The 23,551-nt window shown below is 47.7% G+C and overlaps 1 protein-coding gene and 1 pseudogene across 5 annotated transcripts in view; both read left to right on the top strand.

The window, feature by feature from the left end:
• Nucleotides 1-23,551, top strand: part of MTR (5-methyltetrahydrofolate-homocysteine methyltransferase) — a 130,367-nt gene that overhangs the window by 91,455 nt on the left and 15,361 nt on the right. For 3 of the 5 annotated variants that reach the window (XM_068547549.1, XM_068547550.1, XM_068547547.1), the window contains 8 exons: nt 5,983-6,081; nt 7,349-7,424; nt 9,977-10,132; nt 11,633-11,829; nt 14,467-14,667; nt 15,388-15,580; nt 16,807-16,919; nt 17,373-21,319. In XM_068547549.1, the coding sequence (XP_068403650.1) occupies nt 5,983-6,081; nt 7,349-7,424; nt 9,977-10,132; nt 11,633-11,829; nt 14,467-14,667; nt 15,388-15,580; nt 16,807-16,919; nt 17,373-17,459 (1,122 nt within the window). In that variant the 3' untranslated portion in view covers nt 17,460-21,319. Of the gene's footprint in view, nt 1-5,982; nt 6,082-7,348; nt 7,425-9,976; nt 10,133-11,632; nt 11,830-14,466; nt 14,668-15,387; nt 15,581-16,806; nt 16,920-17,372; nt 21,320-23,551 lie in introns of those variants that run through there. The other 2 variants (XR_011074468.1, XR_011074469.1) reach the window with 1 other exon arrangement.
• On the top strand, nt 18,047-21,630 carry LOC137767696 (large ribosomal subunit protein eL34-like; annotated as a pseudogene).

Genomic DNA, 23,551 nt, shown 5'->3' with positions numbered 1-23,551 from the left:
GTGAAGGGGCAGCCAGGAGCGCTGAGAGATAGAGCTGCGTTGAAGGGGCAACAGAGAGCGCCTGGAGTTAGTCAGAGCTGCTGTGAATGGGCAACAGCTAGCGCTGAGTGTTAGTCGAAGAGGCTCTGAAGGGGCAACAGAGAGCGCTTAGACTTAGAGCTGCTGGGAATGGGCAGCAAAGAGCGCTGAGAGTTAGCGCTGCTCTGACGAGGCAACAGAGAGCGCTGAGAGTTAGTCAGAGTGCTGTGAAGGGGCAACATAAAGCGCTGGGTGTTAGAGCTGCTGTGAAGAAGCAACACAAAGCGCTGAGGGTTAGAGCTTCTCTGATCGGGCAACAGAGAACGCAGAAAGTTAGTTAGAGCTGCTGTGATTGGGCAACTGAGAGCGCTGAGTGTTAGAGCTGCTGTGAAGGGGCAACAGAGAGCGCTGAGAGTTAGTCAGAGCTGCTGTGAAGGGGCCACTGAGAGCGCTGAGAGTTAGAGGTGCGTTGAAGAGGCAACAAAGAGCGCTGAGAGTTAATCAGATCTGCTGTTAAGGGGCAACAGAGAGAGCTGAGAGTTAGTCACAGGTAGTGTGAAGGGGCAACAGAGAGCGCCTGGAGTTAGTCAGAGCTGCTGTGAATGGGCAACAGCTAGCGCTGAGTGTTAGTCGAAGATGCTCTGAAGGGGCAACAGAGAGCGCTTAGACTTAGAGCTGCTGGGATCGGGCAGCAAAGAGCGCTGAGAGTTAATCTAAGGTGCTATGAAGGGGCAACAGAGAGTGCTGAGAGTAATAACTGCTGTGAAGGGGCAACAGAGCGCTGCGAGTTACAGCTGTGTTGAAGCGGCAACAGAGAGCGCTGAGAGTTAGAGCTGCTGTGATTGGGCAACTGAGAGTGCTGAGCATTAGAGCTGTGGTGAAGGGGCAGCCAGGAGCGCTGAGAGATAGAGCTGCGTTGAAGGGGCAATAGAGCGCTGAGAGATAGAGCTGCGTTGAAGGGGCAACAGAGAGCGCTGACAGTCAGAGGTGCTGTGAAGGGGCAACAGCGCTGAGTGTTAGAGCTACTGTGATTGGGCAAGTGAGAGCGGTGAGCGTTAGAGATGTAGTGAAGGGGCAGCAGGGAGCGCTGAGAGAGCTGCGTAGAAGGGGCAACAGAGAGCGCTGAGAGTTAGAGCTGCTGTGAAGGGGCAACAGAGAGCGCTGAGAGTTAGAGATGCTGTGAAGTGGCAAAAGAGAGCACTGAGATTTAGAGCTGATTTGAAGGGGAAACGGAGAGCGGTGAGAGTTAGAGCTGCTGTAAAGGGGATCCGGAGAGCGGTGAGAGTTCGTGGAATATGCGGTAAAGGGGCAACAGAGAGCACTTACAGTTAGGGCTGCTATGAAGGGGCAACACCGAGCGCTGAGAGTTAGAGCTACTGTGACGGGGTAACAGAGAGCGCTGAGAGTTAGTCAGAGCTGCTGTGAAGGGACCACTGAGAGCGCGGAGAGTTTGAGCTGCTGTGAAGGAGTAACAGAGAGCAGTGAGAGTCAGAGTTGCTGTGAAGGTGAAACACAGAGCGCTGAGAGTTGAGGGTATCGCCCAAGAAGTTCTATTGGTTTTTGTTCAATTCTGCTTTTAAAATGTGGAAGAATATCCTAGGGCTCTTGTCGTGGTCACTGGGGGTGTCTGCATTGCTTGAAGGAGGACGGGTGAGTGTGTCCTCTGCTTTCCGGCACCCTTCCCCGAACCAGCTGCAGCAGTGCTGGCCTGAGTAATAGGAATGGTCCCAGGACACTTGGACCTTGACACCACCCCAAAGAGAGATTTCAGCCATTTACAAATATTTACAAACATGAATGGGCACCTTCTTAACTCTGTGCCAGAGCTGAAAGGAATGCAGAATTTTTTAATCAATATATTTTTTAATTGAAGTATAGTTGATTTACAAGGTTGTGTTAATTTCTGCTGTACAGCAAAGTGATTCAGTTATGCATATATATGCATTCTTTTTTTAATAATCTTTTGCATTATTGAATATAGGATATTGAATACAGTTCTCTGTGCTATACAGTAGGACTCTGTTGTCTATCCATTCTCTATATAAAAGCTTACATCTTCTAACCCCCTCCCCCTTGGCAACCACCAGTCTGTTCTGTATGTCCATGATTCTGTTTTTGTTTCATAGATATGTTCATTTATTTCCTATTTTAGATTCCACATATAGGTGGTATCATATGGTATTTGTCTTTCTCTTTCTGATTTACTTCACTCAGTATGAAAATCTCTAGGTCCATCCATATTGCTGCAAATGGCATTATTTTGTTCTTTTTTATGGCTGAGTAGTAAGGAATGTAGAATTTTTTTAAATGACCCATTTCCAGGTAGAAAAACGTTTAATCTGGAATGGGCCAGTTGACCCTACCCAAGGGCAGAAAAGCATTCACAGGTATATGTTGAAAACACAGAATTCGGTAAATATAATAAACAACTTACCTAAGTGGTTTTTCCTGCTTTTCTCCATCAGTGAAGCCTAACATCATCTCTTGTTTTGTGTTTCATTATTTTCATTGAATAATGGGATATAATAGGTTGTGGGAATCTGAGTGACCATGTGGTCCAGTGGTTTCCAAGTTTGTTTTAGCCACAGAAACCTTGTTTGCAAGTGATGTCTCCCCTGCACACTCAGTAGAATACAAATAAGAGCGGCCCCTTCCACCCCTCATCCCACTCCTGGTTCTCATTGAAAGAACGCAATTTAAACACCACTAATCTAGTCCAACCTTCACATTTGCAGGTGAGGGGCCTGGTGACTTGTGACACTACCAGGCACTGTCACGCAGCCTGGACCAGGATGACACATTTCCTGAGCCATTTTCCAAAGGAATTCTTTCAGATCTGTGAATTTACTTATATGAAAATTATACAATAATCGCTAACATTATTAAATATTTATAGTGTACCCAGCACTGTGCTAAGTGCTTCATATGGATTTTTTATTTAATCCTCATGAGGTAGATACTTTCATTATCCCCATTTTAGAGGTGAGGAAACAGGAACGAAGAGATTAGTAACTCTTGAGGCCACACATCCCTGAAGCAACAGGTGTGGATTTGAATGCAGGTGCTCGTACTCTGTGCGGCGTTAGTGAAACTTGTTTCCATTAATATTTAATGAGTCTCCTTTATTAAGAAGGATAAAATTAAATCGGGCTGGAGTCATAAAATTGCAGTTATTTAAATTGCCATTGAGATAGACTAACGTGCAAATAAACTACATTTCTACAACTCAATTTAAAAACAATTTTTTGGATCTTATATTTGGATAGTGTTTCATAAAGAGGTTGTGTCAGGTCCACGGTTGAGTAACCAGTGAGCCTCTTTTTAAGGCTCATTCCTTAAAGCCTTGTTGAAAAGCATTGTTTTCAAATGCTAATGAATGACTGTGAACATTTCCCATTTGGAGACCAGGCCATTGGGCCTGTTTGCGTGCACAGTGGTAATACTGCCCCCACAGGTCGGGGAAGACTTTAGCTGGGAAGGACTTGGTCCCTTGATTCTCTTCCGAGGACACTCCTCCACCGTCTGGAAGAGCTAAAGCACCGTGGGCCCAGCTGGAAGCCAACAGAGGATGAGGCGTGGGTGTCTGTGCCTTTTACCGTTTGGTCCAGGTAGGCAGCTGGCAGTAGTTGGCTCGTCTCATATACAAAGAAACAGCCGCCTTTTGAAATTACTCAGACATAAGTCTGATGGTAAATCATTTGGGTAATTGCCAGTGACACATTTCGGGAGTCACTAGTACAGTTTGTTTAGGTTGATTGCTGGTTTAGAGTCTTTTGACCTCACTGCAGTGATCATGACGCAGGCTTACACTCTGGCTACTGTCTCATGTATTTATTTGAAAGGTTCCAAAATGTGGCAACTACATAGTAGTTGGAGATTTAGACCAGACAATGGATGCCCACTTACTTTCTTCCCTTTTTTTTTTTAAATAAAAAACAAGGTGCGAATATTCAGTCCTCTTTAAATTAGAAAATAAATTTTCACCATATTCCCAATGTAAATTGTGCTGCAATTTGCCGTGAGAAAGAAGAAAGAAAAAAAGGAAAAGAAAAGCCCTACTATGTTTGATGGTTGGCAAGAAAACACAGGATGGACTCTGGTTTTGTGATGGAAGGACCACATAGATTAGCCCATATAATTGGCCATGAACTTGTTTCCGTTGAGCAAGTCAGCCTGGGCAGGGGGGGGCCTGTCACCGCAGCTCTGGCAGCAGGAGCTCCACGGGAGTTGTGGAAGGGACCAGCCAACTGTAGCAACCCCTTCCATTTTCCAGGTAGTTCCTGTGTCGGATGCTTTCAAGTTCTGGAAATCGGGGGGTTACTTTCTCAGAGTTTAAATTCTAGCAGAATGCAACAGTGTTTTAAAACATTGATTGCATGTACTTTGGGGGAGCTCAGGAGTAGACATCCCTTCTTGTTTTCATGAGCTCTGCTGGATTTCCTAAATGAAGACTCCATTGAGGTGAGGTTCACGTAAGACTGGGAATTACTCTGGTATGCATACCATTTGGGAGCCTGTTTTTAGGCTTATCACGATGGCCTTTACTGATTATATTTCTTAATAAAGTGATTTGGTTTTATACTAACTCACAGGTGATTGGATTGTTATTAGAGATACTTAGACAATTCACACAGAATTATAGACATTTAAAGCTGATGGGCACCTTAGCCATCATCCAGCCGAACTTCCTCCATTTCAGATAATGGTATTGAACTTCCCTGCCTTTTTGTGTGTTAGAAAATCCCACTGGAGGATGCAGGGTTGGGGCAGTGCTGTGATTTTGGAACTGATGTGACCAGCAGCAGCCATTTCCTCTTCCTTTGTGATTTTATTTTGAGCTTTGGTGGCAGCTATTCTACCTATTTGATAATCATAGTCATAAATACTATTTAGCTGATTCTAGTTTTACAGTTTACTGAGTAGCCTCACTTTTCTCAGATGATCAGTTTCCTTATTTTAGCACAAGCTCATGGTTGACTGTGAAGATCAGCCTCATTCCATCAGCAAACATTTTGTGGGGATGCACCTTCTACGTGCCAGGCCCCACGTTAGAAGCCAGGGGCACGAAGGTGGTTAAGGTGCAATCCTACCCTCACAGGGCCTGTCCTCTAGTCAGGGAGGTAGATGCCTAGGCAGATGCTGGAAGCCTGTGGTAAATGCAGTGATGGAGAGATGAACAGAGTATCTTTGAAACCCTGAAGAGGGGGTACCTAACCAGTGTGTTTTGGGGCCCCAAGACCACCCCCAGTTTCAGTGATTTGCTAGGACTCACAGAACTCAGAAACACTGTTATACTCACAATCACGGTTTATAACCATGAAAGGATACAGATTAAAATTGAGTGGAATCTAGAAAAGGCCAGGCACCAGCATCCAGGTGTCTCTCCCCTCGGAGTCATACGGACAGAGCTTAATTCTTCCACTAATGATGTGTGACAGCATGTACGGAGTGTTGCCAACCAGGGACGCTCGCCTGAGCCCTAGTGTCTTGGGCTTTTATTGGAAGCCAGTCACATAGGCAGGGCATGCTCACCTGTCTGACCTGTCTGAGTACCTTATGGGGTACTCAGGCTTCAAGCCCTCCAGAGGTTAGATAGCACGTAAGCCAAGTTCCCCCATAATTCACATTGTAAGCATAAACTTTCTGGGATGGCCCGAGGCCCCAGGTAGACAAAGACATTCTTTATCAGGCAGGATATTCTGAGGGCTTAGAGTTTATCTCCCAGGAGCAGTCAAAGTCCAGTCTCTTCTTTGTAATGTACAACATTGGAGCATCCCAGGCCTGCTGAGTTAACCCTTTACAGTAAAGCCAGGCAGGCATTAGCACAACTGGTGAAGGGAGAGGAAATGATGTTAGTATGGGAAGGCTTCCTGAAGGAGGTGACCCTAGGACTGACCAGTATTACTCATGTTTTATCTTCTTTCGCTGCTCTATGGTTATTGAACTCTGATCTTGCATTTTCAGTGTTCTCAACTGTTAGATGAGAATCTAAAAGATGAGTACTTTGAGGAGATCATGGAAGAATATGAAGATATTAGACAAGACCATTATGAGTCTCTCAAGGTAAGTGACAAAAACAGGTCCCCGCTTGTTTGGGTAATAAAACGATCCTACAGTTTTTTGTTTTTTGGCTTTTTTGGCTGCGTCAGGTCTTAGTTGCGGCATGCAGGATCTTCGTTGCGGCACGCGGGCTCTCTAGTTGTGGCGCACAGGCTTAGTTGCCCCACAGCATGTGGGATCTTAGTTTCCTGACGAGGGATTGAACCCACATCCCCTGCATTGGAAGGCGGATTCTTAACCACTGGGCCACCAGGGAAGTCCGATCCTACAGTTTTTAATGTGACTTTGCTGTTTGGAGGAGGGGAAGGTTTGGGATCATTTTAGGGAAGTCCTACTTTCTAGTTCACATCAGCGTTCTTCAGTGTTCCCAGTAATTTTGGGTTATATTAAGGTTAATCTTATTTATTCCTCCAAACATGTACTGAGTAAGCAGTAGGTATTGGGTGCTGTGCTGGCTACCACTTATGAGAATGAATAAAACATGAGCTCATAGGCAGCAGGGAGACGGGGACTGAGTGTACTGAGGTGACTCCCACAGATCCTTATGCATGAGGAAATAATGGAAGAGAATGAAGACATTAGACAGGACCATTGTAAGTCTCTCTGCCTGATCGCCCGAAGCTCTCTGTGCAGAATAATGTTTCAAGAACTGTCCCTCTGTAGATTAGCTTCAGGAGATCCATGGAGACTAGGCATGATTACTCTTTAGAGGTCGTTGGGATATTTCTTCCTGGTTATCTGCTTGCTGGGCCTTGTGTATGGGGAGGCGGGGGGTGTATTTTAGGGGTGGCCAGGTAAGTGAAATGGGATAACAGACAGCGAGATGGGAACAAGTTTCTGAGGTGTCAGCTGGACCAGGGCACTGTGGTTGGCCTTTCCCTTCCTTAGTTTGCCCACTTTTGGCTGTTTCTTGGTTCTGCCTTCTGGGCCTCAGGGCGGTCGGTGGCCACCAGTTAATCCCAGCCTCAGGTGAAGTACAGGCAGGAGGCCACCCCATCGCACGCTTACCTCACGGTGAAGGCTGCAGATCCGCCTTGCATTTACGTATCCATATGTAACGGATGCTCATTGCATCTTTACTCTCTATTGTTCTGGTGCTGATGTGAAGCCATATTAGATGGAAAAGGAAGAGCTTTCTAGGATATGAATTTTCATGAATAAAAGCATATGTTTTCTTGCAAAACTTATTTACTAGCTTCCTTGGGCATGCTTTCATAGTAGCAGCTGAAACGCTGAGTCTCTGACTGAATAACTTTTCCTTTTTTCATAGGAAAGAAGATACTTAACCTTAAGGCAAGCTAGAGAAAGCGGTTTCCATATTGACTGGCTGTCAGAGCCTCCCCCAGGTCTGTTTGGCTATTGGTTAGAGAAAAGTGCATGTGATAACTTTGCGCTGAAGAGATGTTTGCATTTACTGAGCAGCAGAATCAAACAGGCAGCTAAAAACTATTAATTATGTTCAGTAGTGATGACGAAGGACAGTGATGATCAAAAATAAAAGTCAATAGGTGCCATTTATGGAGAACCAAACATTGTCCTCAGGTTGACCTGCAGCGGCTCTGAGTCCTTGGCACAGAGAGTGCTATTATCCCCACTTTTACTTGAAGAAACTGAGTTTCGGGTAATAACTTGGGAGGTTACTAGCATTCTATCTCTGATCTGTCTTCTAAACCCATACTCTTGCCTCTGTGCTTTGCTTGAGTGGGCCTCCTTCAGGTTGAAGCCAGTTCTAGAGACCTGCCTGGGTGGTGCTGTCACTGCCTTGGCCTGGGTCCCAGGCGGGCCCAAGTGCAGACGTGGAATGTCTGAAATTGCAAATGCCTGCACGTTGAACAGACCTTAAAACATTGCAGCGAAGCAGGCTCTCCTATTTTTGTTCACTCTCATTCTCTCTTGGATGCTTCCCTCTTTTGATTTTGTTTCATTTGGTTTCTTCCCCTTCTGATTTCTAGCCACTTTTCTTGCCTTGCATAGGTGTTCATGAAGGAATATAATGTGTAAGACGTTTTGACAGGTTCAAAGAGGCATGTGATACGAATGCAAAATCGAGACAGGGTGAACAGGGGTTATATTAATTGAATCTGTATTTCCAAGGTAACATCTCAAATCCACTTGCATTGCTCATGACCCCCGTGTTCTACACACGCTCAGCAGAGTGGATTAAATTGGAAACATAGGTGAGCTGGGTTCTAGATTCAGCCCTGCTGAGTTCAGTGCGGTTTAGTGAGAAGAAGGCAGATGGGGAGTTGGGAGGCTTGGGTTCTGATCCCAAGTGACCTTGAGCATATTGCTTCCATGTTTTACAGTTTCTAATATGTAAAAAAGGAGTTACTTTATGGAAATGTGAGGATAAGATAAGACTTGTAAACCTCAGAAAAATATAAATCACTCTATAGTCCAAACTATTATTTTCTCTTTTCCTTTCAGTATGAAATTGGAAAAATATCACAAGGGGGAGTCCATTTTAGCCAAGCCAAACGTCCAAAATACATCTCAGTGGCAATAGTCCACTGAAGGCCTGCAGCACCAGGTGGCAGTGGTGACACTTTTCAAGTGACTGTTTAACCCCCTTGTAGGGCCCCTAAGGACAACCCAGCCTTAGCGTAGTTGCAAGAAGTCAATAAAGAGAGAAGGAAAGGTTCTTCTCTCTAGGTCTTTGGTGGTAAAACCTCAAACACATCTCCAACTCTGACCGACAAGCTCATTCAAGAATAACACCCTTGAGTGACCCGGAAGCAGAGCGTTTCCCTGACTTTCCAGGCAGGGGGACACTTCAGTCAGGAGAATAGCTGTAATTTCTTTTTAATTACCAAACAAACCAGCATAATAGAATATTTACAAAGAAAGGATTGTCCTGTATAATAAAAAGATGACCAGGAACACATGGGAAAAAGCTACCATGAACTATGTCAAAAGGTAGAGATTTCCAGGCAAAATTAAGAAGCTGCGCATACTTTTCTTTTCCTATACTTTCACCTCTCACTGTTACTGTCTAACGAGGGAAAAACACTCTTGAGACTTCTGTGTTATCCCTGAGCACCTGAGCGTGGTGCTTTAGGTTAAGTTCTCTGATCCTTATTTGCAGATCAGGAAACTGAGGGCGTGAGGGCTGGGAAGCGGGCAGCGGAGCGGTCACCTTGGACCCCAGCCTAACCAACCGGGGCTTGGTGGCGCGGGGCGGTACTCGTGCCCCAGGAAGCCCAGTGGCACCGTCTGTCTCTGAAGTTTTCACCAGTATTTCACTTAGGATCTTTTTTAGATTCACAAGGAGGTGTAAAGAAGACTGTATTGAACATTTGTGTACCTCCACCAGGCACTTAAGGAATAAGCTACTGCCCACTTAAAAAAGACAAAACCATACATGTGGGAATTCCTGTGAGCCCCTCCCTCCCCTGCAGGATCCTGAATTTGATGCCTCATTTCCGTGCATTTCCTCAGACTTTGATTATGTGCATATGTTCAGTAGGCAATACATTGATCGATTATTGATTCATGTTTTTAAACTTTATGGAAGTGGCCTGTTACATGTGTCTTTCTCCAGCGCTCTTTCTTTTAGTATCGTCTTCATTTGTACAAGTGAGATCAACCCCAGTCTGTCTTGTTTCCTGGGCGGGGGGGGGGTGTTGGTGGGGAGGGTTGAGGGAAGAGTTTCCAAGGGTGGTGCAGTCAGTCAGCTGCAGGGGAAGAAGAGTTTTTTTTAAGATGTGCTGACGAATTACTCCTTCGCCACAGTAATTTCAAGTTCCCCTCTTCGTAAAACAACTCCTCCGGGTGACAGGAGGGAGGCGGAGCGTGGGAGCCAACAGAGCGGGACGGCCTCCCGCAGGCGGCACCACGCATGAGCGGCACTGAGCCCCAGGCCGGCGCCAGGGTTCACGCCTCTCACTCTGTCCTGTAGTGAAGCCCACATTCCTTGGGACTCGGGTCTTTGAAGACTACGACCTGCAGAAGCTGGTGGATTACATTGACTGGAAGCCTTTCTTCGATGTCTGGCAGCTCCGGGGCAAATATCCGAACCGAGGCTTTCCCAAGATATTTGACGACAAAGCTGTAGGTTAGTTCAATAAGTCCTTCCATCCTGCTCTGGTATCCGAGACATGGTCTTGGGACTTTGAGGACAAGAATAGGTGGTGAGCAGCGGGGTGGATTATGCAGGATAGAGTTTATTGTTATGACATGATGTAGGATACTGTTCCATCCGCTCAGCTCTTTGACAGTTTTTAAACTGCTGGGTTGGTCCTTATTTACAGACTACATTTCACATTTCATTTATCCATTCTTTACTAAATGTTTATTGACATCAGTTACATGCTAGGCACTGGGGATAAACAAAAGTAGACGTATCATCGCTGCCATCTGGTACCCGGCTGGCTGGTGCAGCATTGGAGGGTGATTCCCATACAGCAGGCCGAGCTCCTGCTGCGGGACCAAGGCCCGGCTTCTGTGGACACAGGGAAATGAGACAGACCTCAGAGAGGGACATCAGGAGAGGCTTCCTGGAGGAGGTGGTGTTTGAACTGCTTTTTGAAGATCAGTGGGAGCTACTGGGCCTGGGACTGGGAACGTGAGGTGGTGATGAAGAAAAGGACACTCCAGGCCGAGGAGACCGAGTGGGAAGGCGCAGACACGTGGGCTGATTTGGGGACCGGCAAGGAGGCCATTGTGCCTGCTGGGGAGGGGCTGGGGGTGACAAGCTAGTCGATAGATAAAGTGCTAGCCCCGCGTCTCGCTGCCAGCCCTGCCCCCAGAGACATGGGACCGAAACACTAAGCCCTTCAAAGGGTCCGGTAACAGCCAGCTCAGAGCGAGGTGGGGTTGGACTGGTGGACGTGGGGGGTTAGGGCTGAGGGGAGCCTGGGAGAGTGGCCCCTGCCCGCTTCCTGGGGGGGGCCCTGGGGTGCGTGCTAGGTGCCGTGACTCAGCGGCTCTCGGGCTAGCTGGGGTGCAGCAGTGGGCAAGGGGCTCTCATTCTGATCTGCTCCCGAGTGGTCACAGATGAGCAGTTGAGTGGCTGAAGCAGGGCTGGCCAGGCCCGGACGGAAAGCCTAACCCTAACCCCGCTGGCTCCTGCCGTAGCCAGGTGAGGGCCTGACGGGCCCTGGGCTGGGCCGTGCAGGAGCAGCACTGAAGCCACACTCCACTCCTCAGGCTGTCCTGCACCCCCAGGGGTCACGGCGAGGTCAGGGGAGCTGTCTGTGCACGAGGAATGTGGTGGTGGAAGGGTCTGGCCTGCTTTGTCTCGCTCTCTGTCTGACACATTGCTGCGGGGAGCCGAGAGCTGGCTGTCTGCCTTTTGCTGAACGGAAAAATAAGTGGCTTGAGCTGGCGAAGCAGACTGTGTACGGGAGCTGCACGTAGCAGAACTGCTGAACCCTTAGCTCCTGCACCTGGGGTTGTGCTGATGGCAAACACTGGTTTTTGAAGTATTTGAGGGGAAAATAGAGGGGTGAAGAGAGAAGATGACTGAGGAGAGGTAGTAGTTTTAAAAAGAAGCATTCTTTGCTGGTTATTATTGGCATCTCTAAGTGAATTCTTAACGATATTTTCCTGACAGGTGAAGAGGCCAAAAAAGTCTATGATGATGCCCAAAATATGCTGCAGGCGCTGATTCGTCAGAAGCAGCTCCACGCCAGGGGTGTGGTTGGGTTCTGGCCAGCGCAGAGCAGCCAGGACGACATCCACCTGTATGCGGAGGGCGCGGCACCCCAGGCCGTGGAGCCCATCGCCACCTTCTACGGACTCAGGCAGCAGGTGCGGAGGCCCTGCGGCCAGCGGACACATTGCCCTACTCTTTGGTTTAAGCACTCAAAAAACATAAATAAGAATGGTGTAAGTTTGAACTTTGTGTAAGCGTAGCTCTGCCACACCTCACCCCAAATGGCCAGTCACGGCCCCGAGCCCAAGGCATTTGTGGTGGAGAGAAGGGGCCAGTGTGGATTTAGAAGCTGGGCCTCTCGGGCACCAGCAGGAGGGAGGTGTTTCCTCTCGGGGTTGGATGGGTGAGGAGAAACACTGCTGCTGCCTCGGGGGGTCACGCGCAGGTGGACATTCACTTGCCCAAGAACATCGGTTTGCGTCCGGGCCTGCCGTTAAAATAGGCTGGCGGCTCCTTTCTCAAGGCGAAGACAGCGGGGAGCAGACATTCGCTGGGTGTCTACCAGGGGCCAGCTGCTTAGCAGGGCACTTAATGGACCATCTTGTTTCATTTCCACACAACCTGTTGTCGGGCAGTTTATATGTTTCCGTTTTGCAGAGGTGAAAACGAAAGCTGATGGGGAGTGCGCTGAGCCGCGCAGCTCGGAGGGGCAGAGCCCAGCCTGCCCACACCCCAGTGGCTGTTCTCTCATGCCACTGGCTTCTCCCGGCTCATAGAACACGCTCTCCTCCACACGGCTCCCTCTCCTGTGACCCCACCTTTAAACGTGCAAATCTGTAAGCATGTCCCTTTAGCTGCTATAAAAAATGAGCTGCCCTGATCAAGAATCGGAGCCAGAATTCACCAGTCATTAACAAAGGACGGTAGCAAGTGATTCTCGCGTGGTCTTACTACCATTTTCAGTCATTCAGGAGTGGTAGTATTGCTTTTAATCATAATCACAATGTGATTCATAACGTCAGATATTTTAACTATAACAACGTCTGAGGGAATCCTTAAACTTGGGACATTAAACGGTGTCATAACAAGTTAAACGGGGGCAGCTACACCATTACTGTGTGCACCCAGGCCCAGTCCGTCCTCACTCTCTGCACCCAGGCCTGGTGCATCCTCACTCCGTGCACTCAGGCTCAGGCCCCTCAGAACACAAGAGGATTCTCATGTTAAGTTCTAGCCCCTCCTCACTAGGGAGCTGGTGACTTTTCTTTTAAAGAAGTAATTAAGGTCAGAAACCTCCACCCTGGCCTGAATTTCCATCCTTCAAGTCCTGTGTCCTCTGATCTCTTTTTACATCCAACACCATTCATGTCCAGGCAGTCTGTGAGGGACTGTATTAGGGCATTTAATATAATGACTTTTCAATGTACATGTATTACCTACCCAGATAGCTATTTCTAAGGATGTGCTTTTTTCTAGTACGCTGGAAAATTCTGGCTGCAGCGACTTACTGCTCCGGGAGTCTTCTGTTCTGAGTGGCTCTGATCGCTGTCTATTTTAAAGAGCTGTGTGGCTCTGTGACCTGTCTCTCCTTGTGGTGCTGGGAAACTTTGCATCTCCAGTTGATGGGCAGAGTACAAGTGGAAGGCAGCTCCTCCCTGCATAGCTGGCCCTGGCTCTATGACATTTCCACGTGCCTTTATCAAATACCTTCTTGTCTGCAGCCACTTAACTGTTTTCTGCCCAGTGTCCATTAGACTGTACTTGTTTCCAGAGCTGGCAAGCAAATAGCTGTGAAGCTTCTGGGTTGACTGCTGATTAATTGATCCGTCCTAAGCAGTGTTGTATAGTGGTCAAGAGCATTGGCTGTGGATCAGACCCATGGGCCTGCCACTGTCTGACCTTGAACTAGTTTTTCAAGCTCTTGCTGCCTCGGATTTCTTGTATAAAATGGAGCTGGTGGTATCACTTACTTCACAAGGTTGTTGAGAGGATTGGATTAGTTAATTCGTATAAAGCACCAAGACCAGTGCCTGACACACAGTCAGCACTCAGTAAATATTATATTGTTATTTACCTTCTCAGCAAACATGTGTTGATTGTGAAGTATGTGTAAGACCTTATTTGTCAGCTCAGTAGCAGGGATAAGTCAGTCATCAGCTGAAGATGGAAAGCAGGCGAGGATGGCCACCTGGCCTGAGGAGAGAACCCCAGAAGCAGATCCTGCTCAATTTTTTGATTGGTTTCAGGCCAGCCCAGCAGTGTCCTTAGCCATCCCCCTGACCCACCGCCCGTGGTGGACAGCACGTGGCCCTGTGTTGCTGACCTTAGCCGTTTGTTGAACTGCTTCTGTCGATGCAAAGTAGAGGCTTACACACTTAGTGGACCCCTTTTGAACATAACTTTAGGATTTAATGTGGGTCTTGAATTGAAAACACTTTTGGAGGAAAAGAAAACCTTTTTATATGAATATTTAGCGTTCCAGTACCTGTAGGCATTCAGTAAATGTTTGGTCAGTGTGTGAATGAGCGAGTTAACTGGTTTCTCGACTGTGTATGTCATTTCATGTCATATCTTTCTAAAACTCTCGTTCCATTTATTTATTCAACACATGTTTATTGAACACTTACTACATATCAGGCACTCTTCTAAGTGCTGGGGATGTAACAGTGAACAAAACAGACAGGCAGCCCCGTTTGAAGCTGTATTCGTTGGAAGGCGCTCGATTGCTCTTCTCTGTGTGTTGGTGCCAATTCCATGCTGATGGCCACTCTGCCCACTCCTTGCGTTTCAAGGCCGAGAAGGACTCTGCCAGCGCGGACCCCTACCTCTGCCTCTCGGACTTCATCGCTCCTCTGCACTCGGGCATCCCCGACTACCTGGGTCTGTTCGCCGTCGCCTGCTTCGGGGTGGAGGAGCTGAGCAAGGCCTACGAGGAAGAGTGTGACGACTACAGCAGCATCATGGTCAAGGCGCTGGGCGACCGGCTGGCCGAGGTAGAGCCGCGGTGCCCTGAGGCCAGAGTGCGTGCGCACGTGTGCGTGCGTGCGTGTGTGTGTGTGTGTGTGTGTGTGTGTGTGTTTGTCTCTAACAGCACACATACTCTTAAATCCTGTATTTTCGAGTCACTCTCACGCCTCATCTTTGGGCACAGAGTAGGCTTCAGCGACGCTGTAGTTGGAGTGGCCCGTGGAGCCTTGACTTCATTGTCTTGGTTCTGGTGTCGCCCTGTGCTTGTGATTTGATGTTTTCCAGAGGAGCCTGCAAAAAGCCAAACAGGTTCTGTTTCAGAGCTTCTCGTTCTGATGTTGGGCTCCCCTGTAGATCCCTCATCTTCCTCTGTGGGGTGGGGCAGCCTAAGCTGTGGGAGCCGCTCCCCTCTTCCCGAGGCTCACAGCAGAGTCGCTGGCTGCTGTCATGGTCCCCGCTCCTCCTTCTGGCCACCATAAGCTGTAGCCTGAGCGTCAGGGAAAGGTCTGAAGGGCCTCGGATGCTCGGGTCATTGAATATGATCCTTGAGAGCCCGGGCTGAGGCCAGAACCGAGCCGCAGAGCAGCTTTTGACAGTACACATGAGTTGAGCCCCCCGCCCATCCCTCTCGCCGGTTCCCCCGCCTGCTGTCCGGTCAGGGAGGTGCTTTTGCGGGCAGGACGGAGGGCAGGAGGGAGGGCGGGAGAAGGGCTCCCGCCTCCATCTGACCGCGTGTTCCGCCCCAGGCCTTTGCCGAGGAGCTGCACGCACGGGTCCGCAGGGAGCTGTGGGGCTACTGCGGCGACGAGCAGCTGGCCGTGGCCGACCTGCGGAGGCTGCGCTACGAGGGCATCCGGCCGGCGCCCGGCTACCCCAGCCAGCCCGACCACACCGAGAAGCTGACCATGTGGAGGCTGGCAGACGTGGAGCGGCACACAGGTCAGCACCGGGCAGGCGCGCATCCTGCCTCGTGTTACACACACGGTAGCGAAGGGAAGGCGCATGGGGGGAGCAGGTGGAAGCCACGGAGAGGCTTACAGTGAGACCCCTGACCCCACCCTTCCTCACCTCCAGCAGTGTGCTCTAGTCCTTCACCTCCATGTTATTATTATTTTAACAGGAGGAAAAGAAACTCATTTTAGTTCGTGCACGTGGAGGCCCCGTAGCATTATTATTGAGTAGTGGTCTTTCATCACCATTTTCAGGTTTATCAGTTTTCATTATTTTCTCTTCACCTACAGTAGATGGGAGCTTAGCTGACTCACACCAGCCGGTACATCCCCTGCCCCATTTTCCTATTACACGTGTGTTACTGTTTTCAGTCTCTCCACTAGTGAGTGACCTTTGTAACCTTTAGTAACGTATTTCACGTGGCTCTCTCCTTCCACCACTTCTAGGAGTGTCTCTGGACCCTCGTCTCACAGAATTCCCACCCTTCCCTTCCGCCCCCTCTCTCTTTACTTCTACACCACTGCGAACACAGTGCACTGTTTCCAGTGGAGTTCGTCAAAAGCGTGCCATCCACGCCGAAGACGTTAAAGGAATGTAGATGGACATGAATTGCTGTGGGGCTCTTTGAATCTGGGCTGGCAGGGATGGCACCGGCTCCAGGAGACACGAGACGGGGCCTTGGGACCCGTTTCTGCCGTAAGCCTGCTGGGCGATCTTTGGCAAAGCACCGAGCCTTTACGTCGCTCCGTTGCCTTGTCCAGAAAGTGAATGGCGTAGACTAGATAGCCTTGGTGTGGGCTCATCCTCAATGGGGCCTGGCTGGCTGTCATTCCCCTAGTGGCCTTGGCCTCACAGGTGCGCTTGGAGGTCCAGGTGGTGTCCCCATCTGCACGGTTGGAGTCCTTGTCTTGAAGGCCCAGGCGTAGCCTCCATGGCTGATCTTGGAGGGCGGGGATAAGAATGTAGAGAGTCTTTTCCAGGCCTCTCCCCCCAGGTTAGAGGAGAGCTGCACATCCTGAATTTGTTCATCCCCTCGGCGGGAATTTGCTAGACGAGTCTGCTCACATCTTTCACTCTGTGTCATGTGTCCCCCTGGAAGGCACACACTCACTCTCATTCACTTGTAAACAAGAATTTACTGGGAGCCTACCACGTGGGCAGGCCTGTCTCAGCACTGAATAAACGAGCGTTTCTCCCCATGCTGCTCTCCCCAGGCATTAGGTTAACAGAATCGCTGGCCATGGCACCTGCTTCAGCGGTATCCGGCCTTTACTTCTCCAATTTGAGGTCCAGATATTTTGCCGTGGGGAAAATTTCCAAGGATCAGGTAGGTTAGCTGTTTCATTGTGTGTGGCATCCCTAGATGCCTGTCTTGTTTTGAATGGAGCTGTTAAACCTGTTTTATTTTACATGTGAGTGAGAGTAAAATGAGAGGGAAAGGATGAAGAAATGTACTCCAGTTTATGTCTTGATTTGATTTCAGCCCACTGCCCCATTTCTCGCCCTGCCGTTTACACAGAGACCAACCCTCCCACACCCCTGCCACACACACACCCCAGCCAGGCTCTCAGCCTGAGGTAGTTACGACATGTTGTTTTTCTGCCCAGAAAATAAGGCACCTCGATGAATACATAAATATCTGTCTCCATTTAACTCAGTGGATTACTATTAAGGCAAAAGACATAAAACGTACTTAATGTATCTTGGCAAATGCTGCGGAAACTTGAGTTCAAAAAGTCTTATCATTTTGGTTTAATAAACTGCTTTTAATCTTTTGCAGATTGAGGATTATGCTTTGAGGAAGAACATGTCTGTGGCCGAGGTTGAGAAATGGCTGGGACCCATTCTGGGATATGATACAGACTAACTTTTTTTTTTTTTTTTTTAACCTTGTCTATACTTGTTTCCTCGAGGAAACACAGTCAAAAGTGCCTTAATAATAACAGCGCAGCGGCCGCGAGCCCATCTGCATCTGGTTGACCTTTGTGCCGCTCCAGGTTGTGGACGTTTGGTGGGACCTTGTGGACGAACAGCGTGTTCCTACAGTTCTTGGAAAACAAGCGGCTGTTTTCCAGGGGACTTTGAACGAAGAGCAGTGAGCAAGACTCCGGGGGTGTCCCCGGTCCCTCAGGGACTAGGACAAGCCGGAGGTGGAGGTCTTTTGCAAGTCAACTTGCTTTTTTCATTTTTACCCCAGACCTAGGAGGCCATTTCTTTTTTTTTTTTTCTTTCTTTCTTTCTTCTTTCTCAGAGAAAAGCCTGAAAGTCAGTTGAATAGGGGGATGTGACCCTGTGGCAGAGTGACGCTGTGAGCAACGGGGCATTTTAATCTGAGTGGTGAGAGCAGTTACTCCTACAGGGGAGAAGCTCTGCTCTCCCGAGATCTCTCTCTCCCGAGACCTCCTTTTCTGAAGCCTCGATTAGACGCCTGCAGAAGTCCCTGCGGCCGGAGGCATGCTCTCCCCCTCCGGCTTATCAGAGGTACTTAGGCTGCTGCCGGCCCTGGCAGGTCGGATACAGTCACGTTCTCCAAGCATTTTGTCCTCTCGTGATCTCATATTCCCCCACCCTGAGGGGGGAGAAAGGAGGTGGGCAGAGAGAGTGGCCGCTAAGGGTGGTTAACAGCCTCGGGTTGTTTTGCAGAACTGAGCAGGCCGTCGGCTCAGCCGCGGGTCCCTGCAGCGTGGATAGGTGAGCAGCACCACTCCACTCAGCGCTTCCTTTTCTGCGCTGCCCCAGCTCCAGGCTCGCACGGTATGGGAGCAGCGCGTGGACTTGTTTGTGGTCATCGCGGGGAGATGGTTAAGAACCAGGGCTTTGAAGTCAGACACACCCAGATTCGCGTTTCAGGTTTGCCGCGTCCTTGCCGTGCGACTCAAGCATCAGCACGATTTTCTCATCTGTGAAATGGAGACAGCGAGACTAGCTCCTCTCTCACGGGCATGAGGTGTGGATTAAAGGAGACGATGCACGTAGGCAGGGAACATGGGCTGCGGCACACAGTGAGAGCTTGATAGACGGCAGCTTCTGTAGAGCTCTCTAGGGGGTCCCTGAGCTCAGCACAGGGTAGGTGCTCATGGAAAGGGAATAAGAGATTAATGGAGGTGAAAAGATACTGGGGAAATGCATATGGGAACGACCGCGTTGAATAGACTAGGTACCCTTTCTGGGATTAGAGCCCCATTGAACACAGTGACTGGAGAGAGAAGCTACTGTCTCTGTCATCGGCACCATCAGCCCTCATTTTCTGTGAGACAGTGCCCCCGTCCCCTCGTGATGTAAGCTGGCCTTGCCCCAAAGCAGTTATATCAAATATACACTCAGGTACATTGGAAGTGAAAGGGGAAAAAAAACTTAGCAAACGATAATCCTGCATAACTGTAGCACATACACATTTACCTGCAGAGTAACATGCCTTCTTAGGCATCACTTGCCCTTAAAATGAAGAGAATTATATGCTTTCTTTAGGTCCATTTAATCTGTGCTACATTGAGACTGGGACTCATTTTCCCCGAGATGCTCAGGTGGAGGACTTATTTTCTCTTCCATAGCAGGTATGTTATTCTAGGTGTTGGCACATCCTTCTTTAAGAAAGAATAACCCCCCTCCAAATATTTTAATGTATTTTATCCGAATTACAGTTGCTAAGAGTCTCCCAGTTTCATTAAGTATGTACCATATCTTTTCTCAACTAGTTATGTGACGGAATGGCTTCCTTAAATGTATTGTTGATCTAATCCCATGATGGATGCCTTTTATCTAAAGACAAAAACAATTTGTGCAAGTTCGAGTGCCTATATGTTCATTAAAGAATATAGAATATAGCTTGAAAACCCCTACCTTAGTTTATGTCAGGTGACCTCAAAGGCAGGAAGGTGACCATTCTGCAGCCGGGGTCTTTTCTGTGTCTCTGCCGGTATGTCCAGAACCTCTCCTTGTCATCGACGTCCGTGGCTGTCACATCCACTCACTCACTCTCATCATTTCCATTAGGGATCCCATATTTATTTTTTCCCTCTAAAGAAGCACTTGTTCGGAACCTTCCGCACTCTGCTGCCCACTCTGCTGTCTGTAACGTGGAGGCTGGTGTGTGGGATGGTGGTTGAGGTCAGATCCTACAGCGCCCTGTTTCTCATCTGAGATATTCTGCCATCAGCCTCCCTCTATTCACAGCTGAGCTCATTTAGAGAAGAGTCTGCCCTCTTTCCATTTCTCTCAGGCTTGTCCTCGACAAATATCCGAGTGTCTACTCTGTGCCAACCACCTTCTCCTCCCATTCTCTCTTTAACTCAGTGAAGTTAGTTTTTTTTGTTGTTGTTGTTTGTTTGTTTTACCCATCTCTTCTGTCATTAATGACCTCTTAATTGTTAGATCCCGTGGCCTTTCCAGTGATCTTTCTTCTCTGAGTTTGGGCAATACTGACCACTTCTCCAAAAATCTCCTTTCCCTGGTTCCCCCTTGACTTCACTCTTCTGATTTACCTTCCATGTTTCTTGTGATTTCTTAGCTACTTTCATAGTTTTCTCTTCCTCTGCCCATTTAAAGCCTGGTCCTCATGAGCCTGTCACTAGTTACCTTCTTAGTCATACAGTTTCAGTGGGCAATCTATCCAGACTCCTCTGTGCTGAAGCGCACATAGCACACCAAAGACTCAGTGTGTCTCAAACCAGTATCATCTTACTCTTCTCGAATTCTCAGTGTACTCAGCGAGAAACCTCAAACCCACCCCATCTTTTTCTTGGACTCTTGCAGCTATCTAAAAAACTTGCACATGAAAGACACGCTTGTCCTCCTTTTAGTTGAGAAGGTAAAAGACATGTTTGAGGCAGGCAGTGTTTAGGTTAAGTCTTGATTGAGGATTTGAAGGATAAAGGTGAAGAAGTAAGGTAGAAACAAATGAAGAACTACAGTATCTTTGTTCATGAAGGTTGTAAGGGTATCAAACCTCCCAAAAATCATCTACAGATTCAATGCCATTTCCAGCAGAAATTCCAACAGAGGTTTTGTTGGATGTGACAGGCAGATATCTAAACGTCTGTGGAATAGCAAAGGACTAAGACGGCTGGATGCTTCTGACTATAATGAGGAGGTTGAGGGGACCTTTTACAAGACAGTAAGTTTTATTACAGAGTTTGTGTTGTATGTGGTGCAGAGGTAGGCGCTCTGAGCAGTGCGACGAGCTCAGGAGCCTGAGAAATAGCCCAGGCGTATATGCTGCCCTTTGAGATGTGGCATGGCAGGTCAGTGGGGGCAGGAAGGGTGGCTCCATAAGTAGTGCTAGAACAACGGTTATCCTTGTGGAAAACCATGAAATGGATTTCTGCCTCACACCTCACCGAGCAGTCAATTCCAAATACATCAAGGTCTTGATTACGAAAAGCAAGTATTTAAATGTTTGCATGGCAAAAAACCTTAGGGCCGGAAAGAATCTCTTGAGACATATGCTAATCATAAAAGAAAAGATGAATTAAATCAAATATATTAAAACTAGCACTTAAGTTAAGCTAACAAACAATTTAGTGTAGTGGAAAGACAAACCAAGACTTGACATTTACGATACAGTTAACTGGCAAAGGAGTAGTAAGCAGAATATATAGAGAATTCCTATTTTTTAAAAAAACAGAAAAATAGCCTTCCTCTTCCGGGGACGGTATCTAGAGGCATTCAGGAGGGTCCAGCGTTTGACATACCATCGTAAGCTGTCCTACAATAAGCCTCTAACAAAAACAGCCTGTCCCAAACCCCTGGTAATAGAATTGTTTACCTTTATACCAGGAAGGTTAGGAAAACACCAAAATCCGCCTGTGGCGTGTGCTCAGGCCGACTTCAAGGATTTCGCACTGTGAGACTTTTAAGTTCTTGTGAGGTCGTCTAAAACAAAAAAACGTGTCAGCCGGGCCTATGGTGGTTCCATGTGTGCTAAATGTGTCCGTGACAGGATCGAACACACTTTCCTTATTGAGGAGCAGAAAATTGTTGTGAAAGTGTTGAAAGTACAAGCACAGAGTCAGAAAGCTTTATTTAGCTTTTGTATTTAAAAGTGAACCCTTTTTGAGTAATAAAAAAAATCAGAAAGCACAAAAAAAAAAAAAAAAAGAAAAATAGAAGAAACTTGAAAAGACATTTCACAAGAAGAGGAAATACATAGGGCTTATAAATGAGTAGAAACCTTGGAGATATGAATTAAGACCACAATGAGCTTGCAATTTACATCCATAAGATTTGTAAAATTAAGGAGTCTGACAGCACCAGGTGCTAAATGTGAGCTCATCATTGTGTGGATGTGTAGACAGGCACCTCTGCTTTAGGAAACAACTACACCTCACAGAGTTGAACATTTGCATACTTTAGGACCTAGCTTATGACTCCACCTCCCAGTTGTGTATCCAGTAAACTCTTAGATTTGTGTACCAGCAGGTGTGTACAAAAATGTTTATGGTAACATCTTCATAATAGTTAATAACTGGAAAAACTGAAATGCCATTCTGTCTACAAGAGAATGTTTAAGTAAATTAGGTATATTCACACGAAGGGATATTATTCCGTAGTGACAAGAGGTGAACTACAGCTATACCTGACAATAAGAATGAATCTCAGAAAATATTAAGAAAAAAAAGCAAGTCCCAGGGTATGGTTGAGACTATTTTTATTAAGCTCAAAACCAAGCAAAACCAAAGAGTACGTTGTCTAAGCATACATAAATGGCAAAACTATACTGTAAGAAACAAAACAAAACAATGATAAACCAAAATTTAGCCTACTGCTTACCTCTGAGAGGGAAACAGAGGGAACGGATAACAGAGGGACACATGGGTGGTTGCTAGTTATTAGTAATGTTCTCTCGTTCTTGGGTTGTATGGTAGGTTTATGGTTTATTATATTATGCTTTATAACTCATGTATATCGTAGAATTCTGTATGTATTAAATATGTTGTACGTAATGTATTAAACATAAAAATAATAAAGGAAAAAGGGAATAATAAGCCAAAATCTGGGATGGTGACTTTGTAGATAATGTTTTGTGTGTGTCAAATGTATTTTTTAAAGAAAGGAAGGACAGAGTGCACGGCAATGCAGAGGTGGGGACAGAGAGTGGAACATCTGTGCCCTGTCCAGCCAGAGCTAAGCGTGGCTCCAGATACCGGGCTTTGGAGGATGATGGCTGCTGGCACCGTTGGCGCAGGCAGAGAATGTAGGCGGGGAGGAGAAAGGAGCTCTGGACAAGTTTCCTGTGGCTGAATACCGGCAGTTGGATGCCTGACTTTGGGATTTTGGAAGAATGGCGTTAGAACTGGGAGACTTCCACGTGGGGGTGGAGGTGCAGACGGGATCGCAGCTGGAGAATCTGAAGAAAAGATGGAACTTGATTCTCGGACCAGGGACCGGGGAGGTGGGGAAGCCAAGGGAGGAGCCGCCGTGTGGGGTAAATGAGACCGGTAGAGGGGGCCACGTCAGGCAAAGCAAAGGAAGAGAGAGTTGAAGGCCTGGCCACAGAGCCTGGTGCTGCCGAGAGATCTGGGAATGGGACCCCTCTCACGGGTGACCCTCACTAGAGCAGTTTCAGGGGCGTTCTGGGGACTAGCTGTGCTGGGTTGAAGACAGGAGGAGGAGAGGCAGGTTACTTAGTTATCTTAAGAGGGTGGGATGGGAAGGTAGAATTGAGTGGTTATTTGTTTAGTTTTCATAAGTTTATTTATTTATTTATTTTTGGCTGCGTTAGGTCTTCGTTGCTTGGAGTGGGCTTTCCCTAGTTGCGGCGAACGGGCTACTCATTGCGGTGGCTTCTCTTGTTGCGGAGCACGGGCTCTAGGCTTCAGTAGTTGTGGCACGTGGGCTCAGTAGCTGTGGCTCGTGGGCTCTAGAGCGCAGGCTCAGTAGTTGTGGCGCATGGGCTTAGTTGCTCCTTGGCATGTGGGATCTTTCCAGACCAGGGCTCGAACCCGTGTCCCCTGCATTGGC

Source organism: Eschrichtius robustus, chromosome 7 (genome assembly GCF_028021215.1).
Source record: "Eschrichtius robustus isolate mEscRob2 chromosome 7, mEscRob2.pri, whole genome shotgun sequence".
Classification (NCBI taxonomy): domain Eukaryota; kingdom Metazoa; phylum Chordata; class Mammalia; order Artiodactyla; family Eschrichtiidae; genus Eschrichtius; species Eschrichtius robustus.
This window is presented reverse-complemented; position numbering and strand designations above follow the sequence as displayed.